This window comes from Ochlerotatus camptorhynchus, unplaced genomic scaffold (genome assembly GCF_037179485.1).
Source record: "Ochlerotatus camptorhynchus isolate MF236.1 unplaced genomic scaffold, CSIRO-AGI_Acam_v1.1 ptg000070l, whole genome shotgun sequence".
NCBI classification, from domain to species: domain Eukaryota; kingdom Metazoa; phylum Arthropoda; class Insecta; order Diptera; family Culicidae; genus Ochlerotatus; species Ochlerotatus camptorhynchus.
Genome location: NW_027040560.1, coordinates 2,634,733 through 2,647,911, shown reverse-complemented (window position 1 = coordinate 2,647,911; position 13,179 = coordinate 2,634,733). Strand labels below are relative to the sequence as shown.

General features: G+C 40.1%; 2 protein-coding genes across 3 annotated transcripts; both read right to left on the bottom strand.

The window, feature by feature from the left end:
* Positions 1-4,091: 4,091 nt before the first annotated feature.
* On the bottom strand, positions 4,092-6,027 carry LOC135697277 (vesicular integral-membrane protein VIP36). The gene is made up of 5 exons (XM_065216901.1): positions 5,657-6,027; positions 5,439-5,554; positions 5,085-5,282; positions 4,853-5,015; positions 4,092-4,791 (listed from the first exon to the last, which is right to left on the bottom strand). The coding sequence occupies exons 1-5, from the start codon at positions 5,799-5,801 to the stop codon at positions 4,415-4,417; spliced, it is 999 nt and encodes a 332-aa protein (XP_065072973.1). The 5' UTR covers positions 5,802-6,027; the 3' UTR covers positions 4,092-4,414.
* Positions 6,028-11,840: 5,813 nt separating this feature from the next.
* Positions 11,841-12,955, bottom strand: LOC135697276 (valacyclovir hydrolase). Of its 2 annotated transcripts, XM_065216899.1 has the most exons (4): positions 12,941-12,955; positions 12,352-12,825; positions 12,033-12,288; positions 11,841-11,972 (listed from the first exon to the last, which is right to left on the bottom strand). In XM_065216899.1, the coding sequence occupies exons 2-4, from the start codon at positions 12,770-12,772 to the stop codon at positions 11,882-11,884; spliced, it is 768 nt and encodes a 255-aa protein (XP_065072971.1). In that variant the 5' UTR covers positions 12,773-12,825; positions 12,941-12,955; the 3' UTR covers positions 11,841-11,881. The 2 variants fall into 2 exon arrangements, with proteins under 2 accessions (XP_065072971.1, XP_065072970.1); XM_065216898.1 differs by lacking the exon at positions 12,941-12,955 and having other exon boundaries at positions 12,352-12,909.
* Between the last annotated feature and the right edge of the window lie 224 nt (positions 12,956-13,179).

The window sequence follows — 13,179 nt, the reverse complement described above, 5'->3', positions numbered from 1 at the left end:
CGCTTACCTGGAAGACTACGTCCGGCTGGCCGGGGAAGAAAAGGCTGATAAATCACACTGAAACAACGAAGGTAAATTCACTCAAGTTTCTGTACTAGTCAATTATCAATACGACTCTCTATTGGTAAAACGTTCCTGTATCAAGCTATTTTTAGCATCAAGTGGAAACTCGATCGATGATTAACTTTTATGAGTGAAAGCAGAGCTCTTCCAATTAACGTGTGGTTTATTTAAAGGACAGTTTGATAATAGAACAGAAAAATGAAAAGTTAAATAAGCAGGACTAATGAGATGGATTTAAACGATTGTTTCTGGCTTCCAGGTTTCTTCGATATCATCCCATCTCAATCGTGTAGCCCTAGACTCATCCGTAGTTCTTGAAAGCGTCCAGAGTCCAATGGTTTGGTGAATATGTCAGCTAATGGTTCGCGAGTACCAATAGATTCCACTTGGATGCGTCCTTCGGCAATATGATCCCTGATGAAATGGTGTTTAACATCAATGTGTTTGCTTCGTTTCGTCTCCAAGTTATTCGCCATTCCAATACAGCCTCTGTTGTCCTCGAATATGGTGACAGGTGTTTTCGGATCCTTGGCCTTCATATCTTCAAGTACTCCAGATAACCACAGGGATTCTGCAGTAGCGGCGCTCAGAGCTACATACTCTGATTCACTTGACGAAATAGCAACTGTAGTTTGCTTCTTGCTGCACCGTTGATCCAAACACCTTAAAGACGTATCCCGTGACTGATTTTCGATCTTCATTGTCGGCCGCCCAGTCAGCATCAGCAAATCCAACGAGCGGACGGTCGTCATTGCGTTCGAACTTCAATACAGCATTGGCACTTCCCTTCAGGTAACGAACGACTCGCCAGTGTGTTTTTGCTGGTAGCGCCCCAGATACCCTACTGAAAAACAGATGTCCGGCCGAACGCACAGCATAATATACATTAAACTGCCTAGTAGCTCCCTGTAGGGTTCTTCAGTTGGCGTCCCCTCTCGTTGAAATTGCAGTCCCTTCTCCATTGGTGACTTAGCTGGATTGCATTCAGCCAGTCCAAAACGCTCCAAGACTCTTGCCACGTGCGCCTCTTGCGAAAGTTGAAGAACTCCTGTTTGCCGATCGTACGCTATCTTCATTCCCAGAAAGTGGCGTGCTTCTCCACAGTCAGTCATGCTGAACACAGTCGAAAGCTTCTCCTTCATACGTGCGATGGATTCCAATTTCCTCCCTGCGATTAGCAAATCGTCCACATAGAGTACAACGTACAGCTCGTCTCCTTCTTCGCATCGCATGTGTATAGGCAGTAGTCATGGCGGGACCGCTTGAAACCCATCTTGACTAGTTCACTGTTGAATTTTTCATTCCAGCATCGTGGAGATTACTTCAATCCATACAATGATTTCAGCAACTTGCAGTTCATATTTGCTGGAGCCTGGACGCCTTCAGGAATATCCATATAGATATCCTCCTTCAAATCTCCATGCAAGAAGGCAGTTTTAACGTCCATCTGATGGAAATGGAACTGGTTGTGGACGCCTACAGCTAGCACAGTCCGGATTGTTGGTAACTTCGCCACCGGTGCATATGTATCCTCGAAGTCAACTCCATAACGCTGCAGGTAGCCCTTCGCTACTAGTCGGGCTTTATATTGAGCGGCCTGGCCATCTTCGTCTTCCTTCACACGGAATATCCACTTGGATTTGAGAGGTTTCACGCCACGTGGACAGGGCGTCATCTTCCACACACCGTTCGCCTCCATGGATCGCAATTCGTCATCAACAGCCTCCAGCCGTTTCATACGATCGCAGCGGGCTTCGATGTCACTGTAGCATTGAGGAGCATCTGTGGAATACGAGCCAGCAGAAGTTGCTCTGTAACCGGTGAAGAAATTTAACAACTTACCGGGGAGCTTGCGCTCCCGTTCGCTGCGCCTCAACATCGCTTGTCCTTCGGACTCGATTTGTTCTAGTTGCGAAGGGAGTGCTCCGGTATCATCCGCCTCCAAAACGTCTGCATCATCAGCAATCGGAGTATTCTCACGTGACATCGGCCTCTCTTCAGGTGGCGGTTCCATTGGATCACGAACGACTTCCCGCGTTTCTTCTGTTCAGAAAATACCGCAGCCTTGATCTCACCTGAGTCTTCGTGACGTTCGGTTCTCTTCAGCTTTTCCGCCAATAAGCGTTGCTTCACGATCTCCAAACTCAACTCTTCCTCAGGAATGTTTTCCAAGGCCGTTACCAAGGGGTCATACGCATCCGGTAGAGTCTGAAACAGCGAAATGACCAAATCAGCATCCTCGACCTTCGCCCCAGCGGTTTTCAGCTGCCGGATCAAGTCTTCGAACACCAGCAAGTGCGCTCTCATCGAATCACCATCTCTCAACTTCAGACGATTCAACTGCTTTCTCACCAGGTTTTGAGTGCTAATTGACCGCTTCGCAAAGGTGTTCTCGAGCGCCTTCCACATGTCCTTGGCCGTCTTCTTCTCGCAGACGATCGCCAGACATTCATTCGCCAGGAAGCTGACAATATATGACTTGGCCTTCCGGTCTGCCTCTTCAAATTTCACCTTTTCAGCTGCTACTGCCGGTGCTTCTTCAGTTAAAGGGTTCTATACTCCCACGGAATCCAGGAACATCTTGACTCTTAAGCTCCAGTGCTGAAATCCGGAAGCACCCTTGAACTGCGGAATACCGCACACAGCTTCTCTCGTAGAGGTGCCCATAACCTTTTATGAGTGAAAGCAGAGCTCTTCCAATTAACGTGTGGTTTATTTGAAGGACAGTTTGATAATAGAACAGAAAAATTAAAAGTCAAATAAGCAGGACTACTGAGATGGATTTAAACGATTGCTTCTGGCTTGAATTTGAATAAGCTAGAACTTTGCCCATGAATGTGTGCATCTATTTCTGCCAATAAGGAAGTTAGATTTTTTATTTAATTGAAAATAAGGACCACCCTTGTATTCACTAACGTAACATCAAAATGAGGGCCTATCTGTAAGCAACAACTTTGCCGCAGATGCTTCTTTTTCAAACGTTTAAATTTCAGACTCTAAATGTATCCTTCCTCGTAAAGTTACATTCACTTTCACAGGCATCCTTGCTTTATCTCCTTCGTCAGTCAGGATGTCTACATTTTGATCGCTTGGCTGTAAGAGCTCCCCAAGTGACAATTTTGGTTTCATAATGGGTTTAAAGAGGTACTAGAATGGACTTGTAGTTAGACCAACATAAAGCCAGGAATGTTACTTGGGGTAATTACTTCCTTATCTAGAGCCGAGAGCTCAATCTTTAGCCAGGTTCCATCCGTGATCTACTCTTTCCTCTAAGTGCGCTGAGGTTGTTCTTACTTGTTTCGGCAAAGGAATTCCTGATGGCCGTCCATTGTTTGTCGTTCTTCAATGAAAGACCTGGATTTTCGAGCTGAATCGCCGCCCGAGTTTCAACATTCTGCAAACACCTCGCCGGGGGGTTTTTCAAGGATCGATTCTAGTCGAATAAAAAACATCCCGTGTAAGGTTCAGATTATTATTAATTCAAACCATTTTCGCCAAAGCGAAAGTTGAAAACCCCTTCTCTTCACCTAAATAATCGACTTGTTAATGTATGTATTCGAATTCAATATCTGCAGTTTTGTGGTGTGTGTGTGTTTGTAGTTCTACATTTTCCAGCATCGAACCAAGAATATTGTTTAGATCTCGAGATGAATATTGATATTCGCACTTAATTACCTATGTATATTAATTCCTGACACGTTTTAGTTGGATACAACGATTTTGAAAGAATTGTCCAGTGATCAATGTGATTTTGTCGTTTCCACATTTATTATCACAAAAGGAAAGGAAAACATCAGATAGATTTTTTTTCTAGAACCTAAATCACCGGTGCGAAACAAACTGAATCGTTTGCGTGTATGTTACAGTATTAGTTTTAAATATTCCCTACAGACAGAGTTCCACATTCACTCGTTCGTTCGATTTGCACACTCAGACTAGGTTCGTCTTACATTTTTCTATATAGAGTAGTGTCTGCAGTTTCCATCTCTCTTTCTCTCTCTTGAAACGAAAGTGCAAACATCGAATCATATTATAGCAGTTACTTTTTTTTCTTTATCTAGGATTGAAGATTTACAACAGACTGTCACTTGTAATCATGTCTCTCTTTTATGCTTGTCGTTTCAACTGAAGTTTGTCTAGTTAAAAAAATGCACTCGCTTTTATCACTACTATTAATATTATGTAGCTAAATGTTATGCCATCTCCACAACAGAAATAAATCCTGACCAAGAAAATGAAACTCTAGCTCGCTCCCCACCGCCAGTGGCTGCCCAGAAAACAAATGAAATTTTGGTATTTTAAAGCTGTTTCCACCGTGATGACGCTGTGTGCCCTGTTGTTGTGCTGTTCCTCAATAGAACCGTTTCCGGGAATTTTCCTGATGCTTCTGATAGAACATGATGCCGATTACGACCAGCACCACGACGATCAGCATGGCCAGCAGGATGAGGAAGAAGATTTTCACATTCGACATACTGCCCTGTTTCAGGTCTTCCTTGTGCTCCCGTGGGGCTTCGAATGTTTCCGCCGATGGGATGATGCGGCTACGATCTTCCGCCAGCAAGGCTGGTGCTTCCAGTTCGTAGAATTTGATGGCCAACAGATCGTGGTTATCCGAAAGGTCGCCGGTCGTTGCCGAAAGGCCAAAGTGATAACCGGTAGGAAGTTTTACTCCAGTCACCTGGAAGCACTGCTTCCACGTATTCTTGTTCTCAAGGTCAGTGGACACTGCAAATTAAATGTGGCTTTGTATAAATTGAAAATAAGCACCTATTTATGACGGCCATACCAGTAAGAACATCATTTTCATATCTGATGCTTATTAGCGTATCGTAATCCACGTTGCGGAACTTGGCCTCGCAGCCTGCCAACTGTGTGTGAGTACCATCTCGATCGTGATCGTACGAGAGACTGCCGTTGTTCACCATCGCACTGATATACGGATGTTGATGCTGAAATTCAGACAAAATGCAACGTCATTCCCGATCATTTAAAAACGGATCGCAATAGGAATCGCCTACATTGTGTGGTCCATTATGATTACTGTACGTATCCAGGATGATCCCTAGTCCTAGAAAAGCGTCCCGGCTGCCAAACACCGGCCCCGTCTGCAGACGATCCTTGGCATACCAAATGACGAAACCGTCCCCGAACAGATCCTTGCCCTTACCGTGAACCTTGAAGTTTACATGCACTTCCCAGTTGATGGAGGTACAAGGCTAAAACCAAGCAAATAAACCATACCATTAATCACTTAATCGATAAACCCGAGCTGCATTGACTTATTTTTACACATCACACTAATATGACGTGTCTTCCTCTCGAGCTTAAGTCAACAAACTATCATCATTATCTCTTTTATCGTACCAACTTACCATTTGATTCCAGATGGCTCCACTCTTGGACTGCAGATCCGGCGTCAGCCGGATGTAGCTATTCGTGACGAACGTTGACCCAATAAAGTCCCAGTACGGAATGGTCATTCCCGAACCTACAACAACAACAGCCAAAATCGAAAACCAGACAAACCAGCTGAGCTGACATCGGCTGACAACTTTCACTCGTCGTAACCGGATCGACAGTATTTACTCACCCTGGTACGGTTTGAACAGCGAATGCTCTCGCTTCATGTAGTCGTTCGCGTCGTTCTGCTGGCTGCTGTTCCGGACTCCAAAGGTCAACAGCAGAAGCAGTATTCCGGCCACCAGACCCGCAAGATTATCGCTGCTCGGGAACATTCTACCAATCAGAGTGGTGATTCAGAGCACTTTTTTTTTGTATGTGCCTGCAAATTTTCGATCCGCTTGTTCCGGGATACGAACGACACCTTTTCCTTACTAGATGGACCACGAATGAAGCAGAGAATTTCAACTATTTAGTAGGACACTTTTAATTGTTAATTCGACTATTTTCGATTGATTCAAACGAAGCGCATTTACACGAAATTGGCTTCTTCTTCGGTTCGCTTATCCTGCCGCTGCAATTATTGCATGACTGACAGTTGCCCTGATGCATTCAATTTTGACAACACTTTCGGGTGCAAATTCAAAGGGTCCATGCACCAGAAATAAAAAAATTACCCAAATGCATGCACATGCAACTTTACACTCAAAAATATTACTAATCTAAAATAGATTAAAATTTAATCTTTATTTTATTAGGCTGTGTTCCATTTGATGAATTTTTACTTAAATTAGACAGATGGAAAATTTTCAAATAAACCTGCTATTCGAGTAGACTTATTTCTGACAATCAAGAAATCAATTTTGACAGACGCTTTCTCGAAAATCGGCCGATTAAGTAAGAGGGATTTTCGAACATCTTTATTTATTTTCGAAGTTTATTTATTTATTTATTTCGTCAACCAACGTAGACTAGTACATTGTTTTGTTTTCTTAAATTTATTTATTTATTTCGTCAACTTTGGACAAAAGGTTAAAAGTATAATTTTTTCTTTAATAAAAATCAAGCAGTGTCAGCTTTTTTATAATGCCTTATGGAGTAAAAATATTGTTTTAGTTTATGCCGAGACATTGTAAAGTCAATGGTATCGCAGTATTGATTGTAAGAGGCCATCATGCGGTTTAATGGCCCATATTTTGCATAATTTGTGCGATGATGTTTTATGGCAAATAAATTTAGATTTCGGAGTTGCCGAGTAGGTGCATGGAAATTTAATTTTGATAAAAGTTCTGTGGAGTCAATGCGTTGCGAAACGATATCGTTTACAAATGAAACCATTGCATATTCACGACGCTCTTTTAATGTTTGTATGTTTATAAGCATGCAGCGTGCTTCATATGATGGAAGAGGAAATGATGTCCAACCTAATTTACGAAGAGCGTATAATAGAAATTGTTTTTGTACGGATTCTAATCTTTCTTCGTGCGTGATTGAAAAAGGAGACCATACAATGCTGCAATATTCCAGTATTGACCTCACATAGGCGATTTATGGTGTTTTAACCATTTTTAACTGTGTATGGGTCCTGAAAGTTATAGCAAAAGCGCTTGATAAAGCCTAGCATGTTATTTGCCCTGTGAATAATTGTGTTGTAATGGTCTAAGAAAGTTAGTTTAGAGTCTAAGATAATTCCTAAATCCCTAACTCTTTCACATTTTTCTACATTTTGTTTTCCTAGTGCAATTAAAATATTTGAAGTTGTTCTTTTCCTGCTAAATGATATTAAGTTACATGTTTTTACATTCAATTCTAGTAGACTTTTTTTGCACCATATGTAGAATATGTGTATTTCATTCCGGAATATATTGATGTCTTCTTCATTTCTTATTTCCAAAAAGAGCTTTATGTCGTCGGCATAAATAAGCAATTTAGGTTTTTTGAGAATGAAAGAAATGTCGTTTACGTATAGAATAAAAAGAAGAGGTCCCAAATGAGAGCCTTGGGGGACGCCTGAAGTAACTTGAATTGGACTCGATTTCTTTCCGTTGAATTTATTTATTTGTTGGCGGTTAGTTAAATATGATTCAAGCCATTTCAGGAGCCCTGACTTAATTCCAATTTTTTGCAATTTAAAAAGTAGCATTGGTATGTCTATGCGGTCAAATGCCTTGCTGAAGTCTGTATAGAGAGCTTCTACGTGGTTTCCACGTGTCAAATCTAAGTGAAAATTTTTCAAATGGAACACAGCCTTAGCTTTGATTATTCGTAGCTTTGATTAAGGCTCTGAACCATTTGGTGGATTATTTTAACTTTTGGTTAAAATTTGACAAATGGAAAGTTATCGATTAACCCTGCTATCCGAGCGTGGTTACTTCTGACAGACAAGAAGTTAAATTTTGACAACCTTGGCTAAGTTCTTCTCGAAAACCGGTCCATCGACAGCACACACGGCGAATGAGAACAACTCAAATTTGAGTTTAGTTCACTCATAATCGCCAAAAGTGCAGGAACTCAGCGATGAGTTAATTTGGCTCATGTTTTCTCAGGTTTTTCCGGAGGACCGTTGTTCTGGTACTGAGTGAGCCAAAAATAATAATGATTTTCTTCGGGACCCAGTGGTCTTAGAGTTACCTCTATGGTACTACTCCGAGACTGAATAAAATTTTCGTCAATTTCCTCATTTTCCGGCAGATTTTTTGGGTTTTCCACAGGAAACCATAAGACAAATTTTACTCATCGCTGAGTTACTGCACTTTTGGCGATTATGAGTGAACTAAACTCAAATTTGAGTCGTTCTCATTCGCCGTGCAGGGATTTTCGAACATAGAAAATAACTTTCGAAATGTCACTTTCGGATCGATTTTTAAATCAAGATTTATACCAACAATCAATACGAAACTAAGGCTGTGTTCCATTTGGCGAATTTTCACTTAAACTTGACACTTCGAAACTAAATTATAATGTTCGAAAATCCCTCTGTTGTTGATCGGTCAATTTTCGAGAAGGTGTGTGTCAAAATTGATTCCTTGTCTGTCAGATATAAGTCTGCTGGAATAGCAGGTTTATTTGGAAATTTTCCATCTGTCAAGTTTAAGTGAAAATTCGCCAAATGGAACACAGCCTAACGATTTTAAGGCTGTGAACCATTTGCCGAGTTAAATTTAACTCGTGGTTAAAAGTGACATTTCGAAAGTTATTTTCTATGTTCGAAAATCCCCGTGCTGTCGATCGACCGGTTTTCGAGCCACGGTTGTCAAAATTTAACTTCTTGTCTGTCAGAAATAGCCATGCTCGGATAGCAGGGTTAATCGATAACTTTCCATCTGTCAAATTTTAACCAAAAGTTAAAATAATCCACTATGGTAATGGTTCTTAACAACCCATTATTTGTAAGGTCCAGTTCAAAAAAACCATAATACATAAGGTTGAAACTTTATCATTAAACGTTCATGTAAAGTTCCATAACCATTTCAGTTAAAGTTTAGCAGGGATTATAAACAATTTTTAACCATTTTAGGTAAGGTAAATTTATGGTTCGCGTTTATGCGGGATTCCATACTGCGAATGGCAGACGTGTCGTCACAGAAAACAGCTGTTTCGTGTAAAAAGATAAACATTGCGATGAAATACGAACACCACTAAACATTTCCACATTTCACTAATACCAATAAGCCGGTTGGGCCAGACCTTGTATAATTGACATCGGGTCCAACCCGCTTATTGAGTTCTCCAAGCAGGATCTCACGAACACTACACTAATAATATAATTTTACACACACTAGCGTATACTGTCATGTGCACGGTAAGAATAAAACATCCATTTATGATTTAAAGTGAACCCATTGTCAATAAAAGTGGCACTACTAATTAATCAATAATTTATTATGTCATGAAGTAATGAAATTGGGTTGTTAGCGGAATGCTAAATAAAACAGCAAAAAAGGTTATCTTCCATTTAATTCCACTTAATTAATTTTGGTATCCATGACAGATACGTATTTCGACTACAATGTGCAGTCTTCATCAGTGTCATTCCCACTAAAGAACTTATCAAAATCTAACCCCCTTAAGTACTCATCCCCTAGGTAAAAAAGTCAAGATCATAGGTATAAAAATGAAACTACAATGTGTTGAATCGGAACCTACCTAACTAATAAAAACCAAAGATTTAAGTAAGCTAAAGGAGAAAAATCTATACAACTCTCTAATAAGGAAAATCCCCAAAGGCTTGGTAGCCATCATAATGAAGTAATGAAATTGGGTTGTTAGCGGAATGCTAAATAAAACAGCAAAAAAGGTTTATCTTCCATTTAATTCCACTTAATTAATTTTGGTATCCATGACAGATACGTATTTCGACTACAATGTGCAGTCTTCATCAGTGTCATTCCCACTAAAGAACTTATCAAAATCTAACCCCCTTAAGTACTCATCCCCTAGGTAAAAAAGTCAAGATCATAGGTATAAAAATGAAAAGGTAGGTTTCCTTATTACACAGCAAAAAAAAAATGTAATATCGATCAACGTAATTCAAGCTGATGTATGAAATAATGATGTAATAGCAAAACGCAGATACAATATTACATCAATGGATGTAATTTTGTTCGCAAAATCGATGTATATCGTACAATGTGATATTACACAACCGATGGATTGACCTGGTTGCAGCAGTTTCGATGTAATATTCAACAACTTTTTTTGCTGTGTAGAGAGTTGTATAGATTTTTCTCCTTTAGCTTACTTAAATCTTTGGTTTTTATTAGTTAGGTAGGTTCCGATTCAACACATTGTAGTTTCATTTTTATACCTATGATCTTGACTTTTTTACCTAGGGGATGAGTACTTAAGGGGGTTAGATTTTGATAAGTTCTTTAGTGGGAATGACACTGATGAAGACTGCACATTGTAGTCGAAATACGTATCTGTCATGGATACCAAAATTAATTAAGTGGAATTAAATGGAAGATAACCTTTTTTGCTGTTTTATTATGTCAATTAAGTAGTAACTATTTGCTACTGTTAGCAGAAACTCATTGTTGTTAAAATAATGTACTCATTAATGAGTAAAACCACTTTTATTAAAAACGGATTAAATTTTACTCATAAAAAGGTATTTGACTGTTATCGTGCAAGCGTAGGGTTTGTTTTCGTTTTGTTGTTTATTTTTATTTTAGAATGACAGTTCTTACAGCAAACAAAAAATTTCTCACAGCTAACAAAAAATTTCATCTCACTAACACACGCAAATCTCACCAATACGAACCCGCCTGGAGAGTCCTCTAGATAAACATTCCAACGAAATACGAACACCACTAAACATTTCCACATTTCAGAAATGCCAATAGTCCTATTGGCATTTCTGAAATGTGGAAATGTTTAGTGGTGTTCGTATTTCGTTGGAATGTTTATCTTTTTACACGAAACAGCACGTCTGTCATAGAGCTTTTCGACGTCTAATCGGCGCACACTACTGTACTCAGTATGGAATGGAATGTTGTGCTGCCGTGACATCGTCATTCGCTTGTTCAGCAATTTACCACATTTTTGCTTCTAACACCAGCAAGCTGCCTGTTGTACCAGACTAGTGACGTCTAATGCACGCACACTAGCGGGAGCAATAGAGATTGCTAAAGTGTGATTGCGTCAGTGATTTGTTTTCATCAGGAAACATTTCCGCTATGAAGTTTTTTTTTCCTGATGAAAACATTTTGCGTATACCTATACATGACTTTGTGTGCGTACGATAAACGTCAGCAATCTCTATGCCGTATAAAGTTGTTTATTATGTTCCTCTGACTAACCTAAAAAATGCATAAAAGTAGAAAAATTAGTTTGACATCGATTTGTTATGTATTTTCCTCGGATATTCACTAACACGCTCTCACATATCGCACCAATAGAACCGGACGTGAAAATCTGTATGATTGACATCGGCACTCGCCTGGTTTGGATGCATTTTTGTATATCTCGACCAACAATTGAAAAGAACCCATCAGCTTTTCTAAACAAAACTTTGAAATTCCTTTCCTCTCAATCCATAGGCCGCTCATGCAAACCAACAGCATCATTGGGTATAGGGGAAACTGCCCCCTACACGGAGATGCCATTGATTTGCGTGGGCGGTATTAAGTTTGCGAATAAAGGGCTTACAAAGTTTTGATTACCTAAGCTTATGGGTCCTTTTCGATTGTTGGTCGAGATATTCAAAAATGCATCCAAACCAGGCGAGTGCATCATTCTTCAAAAGACAAAGGGTCCTGTCCTACTGTCCTATTTATTTAAAGAATCAGTAAAAAACAGTAAATCATTTATTTCATCGTTATAATGCTGCTATAATAACTGAGTATGTAAAAAATATTAATTTAAAAATATAAATAACTTTAAAGTTTACATGAAATGGCACTTTCACTTTGAATCACTTTTTGATAAAGTCACTTACAAGCTTATTAAATTCTTCTGCATATTTCAAATGAATGTTATGCTTACCATCGACAAATACGTGAAGACTAAAAAAAAAGATAACTTGATTAGTAAACATCTTGTTAAAATTCGAAAATCCCACTTACTCGGTATCGGCGATAGAATTCTGCAGATAAGGCACATGCTCGGGCACTATCATCGGGTCCTTGGCTCCATGAAGAATGAAAGTTGGAGCTCGGATCTTGTCCAGGACTTCCCTGCAAATGTCCCCATTGCGTTGTTTGTACATGTTGATCATTCCATCCACCCAAGCGGACCAAATCTTTGGAAAGCCTTCCGTACCGTAGACCTTCTCCATTGGTTCTCGCATCCTTGCGGACCATTTGCTAACATCTCTGATATCTAAAGTTGCAACAAGTGGATCAACCATCCAACTAATTTTAAATAATCTCATATTCTACTCACTTTCAAACATGCCCGCCTCCTTCGGGGTAATGTAGGCATTCGATCCCCATATGACCAGTTTATCCACCAGCGAGGGCTTCCGTCCGGCCATAATCAAACCCGTAATCCCACCGTCGCTCCACCCGACGACGGAGAACGACCGAAAACCAATCTTTTCCATCAAGCTGGCAGCTGCTTCTGCGTCCTTCTCGTAGAAATCCACTCCGAAGTCCTTGTCTGGCGGACGCGACTTACCATAGCCGGGCGGATCCCAGGCGATTATCTTATGGTTGGGCAGCAATGTTGGTAAATGTTCGATCTGGGGCTTGAAATCCGTCCACGCAGTGCCGAGCGCTCCCGGCAATAGGATTACACCCTTGTCGCCGGAACCGGCTTCGACAAAGTTGATTTTATGCCCGGCAATCTGTAGCTGCTTCTCCATCGGTGACGGACGCGTATTCAGGGAACGGCAAATTGACAATTGAGCACATCCGACTACCGGTTTGAGGCCACGGAAAAGAAGTCGCATTTTTATTATTACTACAAATTACTCCGACTCAGAGATTACGCTAACGAATAATGATTTGTTTATTTATGCGAAGATGCTTACATTGTTATGTAATTGATGGTAACAATACAAAGAAAAAATTTGAAAACAAAAGTGCTCAGAAAATCTTGATGATTTTTTTTTTGCATTTTTATTTATTTATCTGAACTTTTAATTATTGCGTTAATTTTAAAGATTTCCATAGCTTTTTTCGGCTCGATATTTCAGTGCCAACATTTCAAAGGGGCGTAATTGCTTTTGTAAACAATGACTTTAACCGTAAATTTCTCGCGAATGAAATC

What these genes read in the sequence shown, in the direction of transcription:
- LOC135697277 (XM_065216901.1), bottom strand. Translation starts at nt 5,801, where the DNA reads ATGTTCCCGAGCAGCGATAATCTTGCGGGTCTGGTGGCCGGAATACTG. An exon ending in GCTGTTCAAACCGTACCAGG is followed by an intron (nt 5,555 to 5,656) that starts GTGAGTAAATAC and finishes TTGTTGTTGTAG; the next exon opens with GTTCGGGAATGACCATTCCG. An exon ending in ATCATAATGGACCACACAAT is followed by an intron (nt 5,016 to 5,084) that starts GTAGGCGATTCC and finishes TCTGAATTTCAG; the next exon opens with CATCAACATCCGTATATCAG.
- LOC135697276 (XM_065216898.1), bottom strand. Translation starts at nt 12,859, where the DNA reads ATGCGACTTCTTTTCCGTGGCCTCAAACCGGTAGTCGGATGTGCTCAA. An exon ending in GGAGGCGGGCATGTTTGAAA is followed by an intron (nt 12,289 to 12,351) that starts GTGAGTAGAATA and finishes TTGCAACTTTAG; the next exon opens with ATATCAGAGATGTTAGCAAA. An exon ending in AATTCTATCGCCGATACCGA is followed by an intron (nt 11,973 to 12,032) that starts GTAAGTGGGATT and finishes CTTTTTTTTTAG; the next exon opens with TCTTCACGTATTTGTCGATG.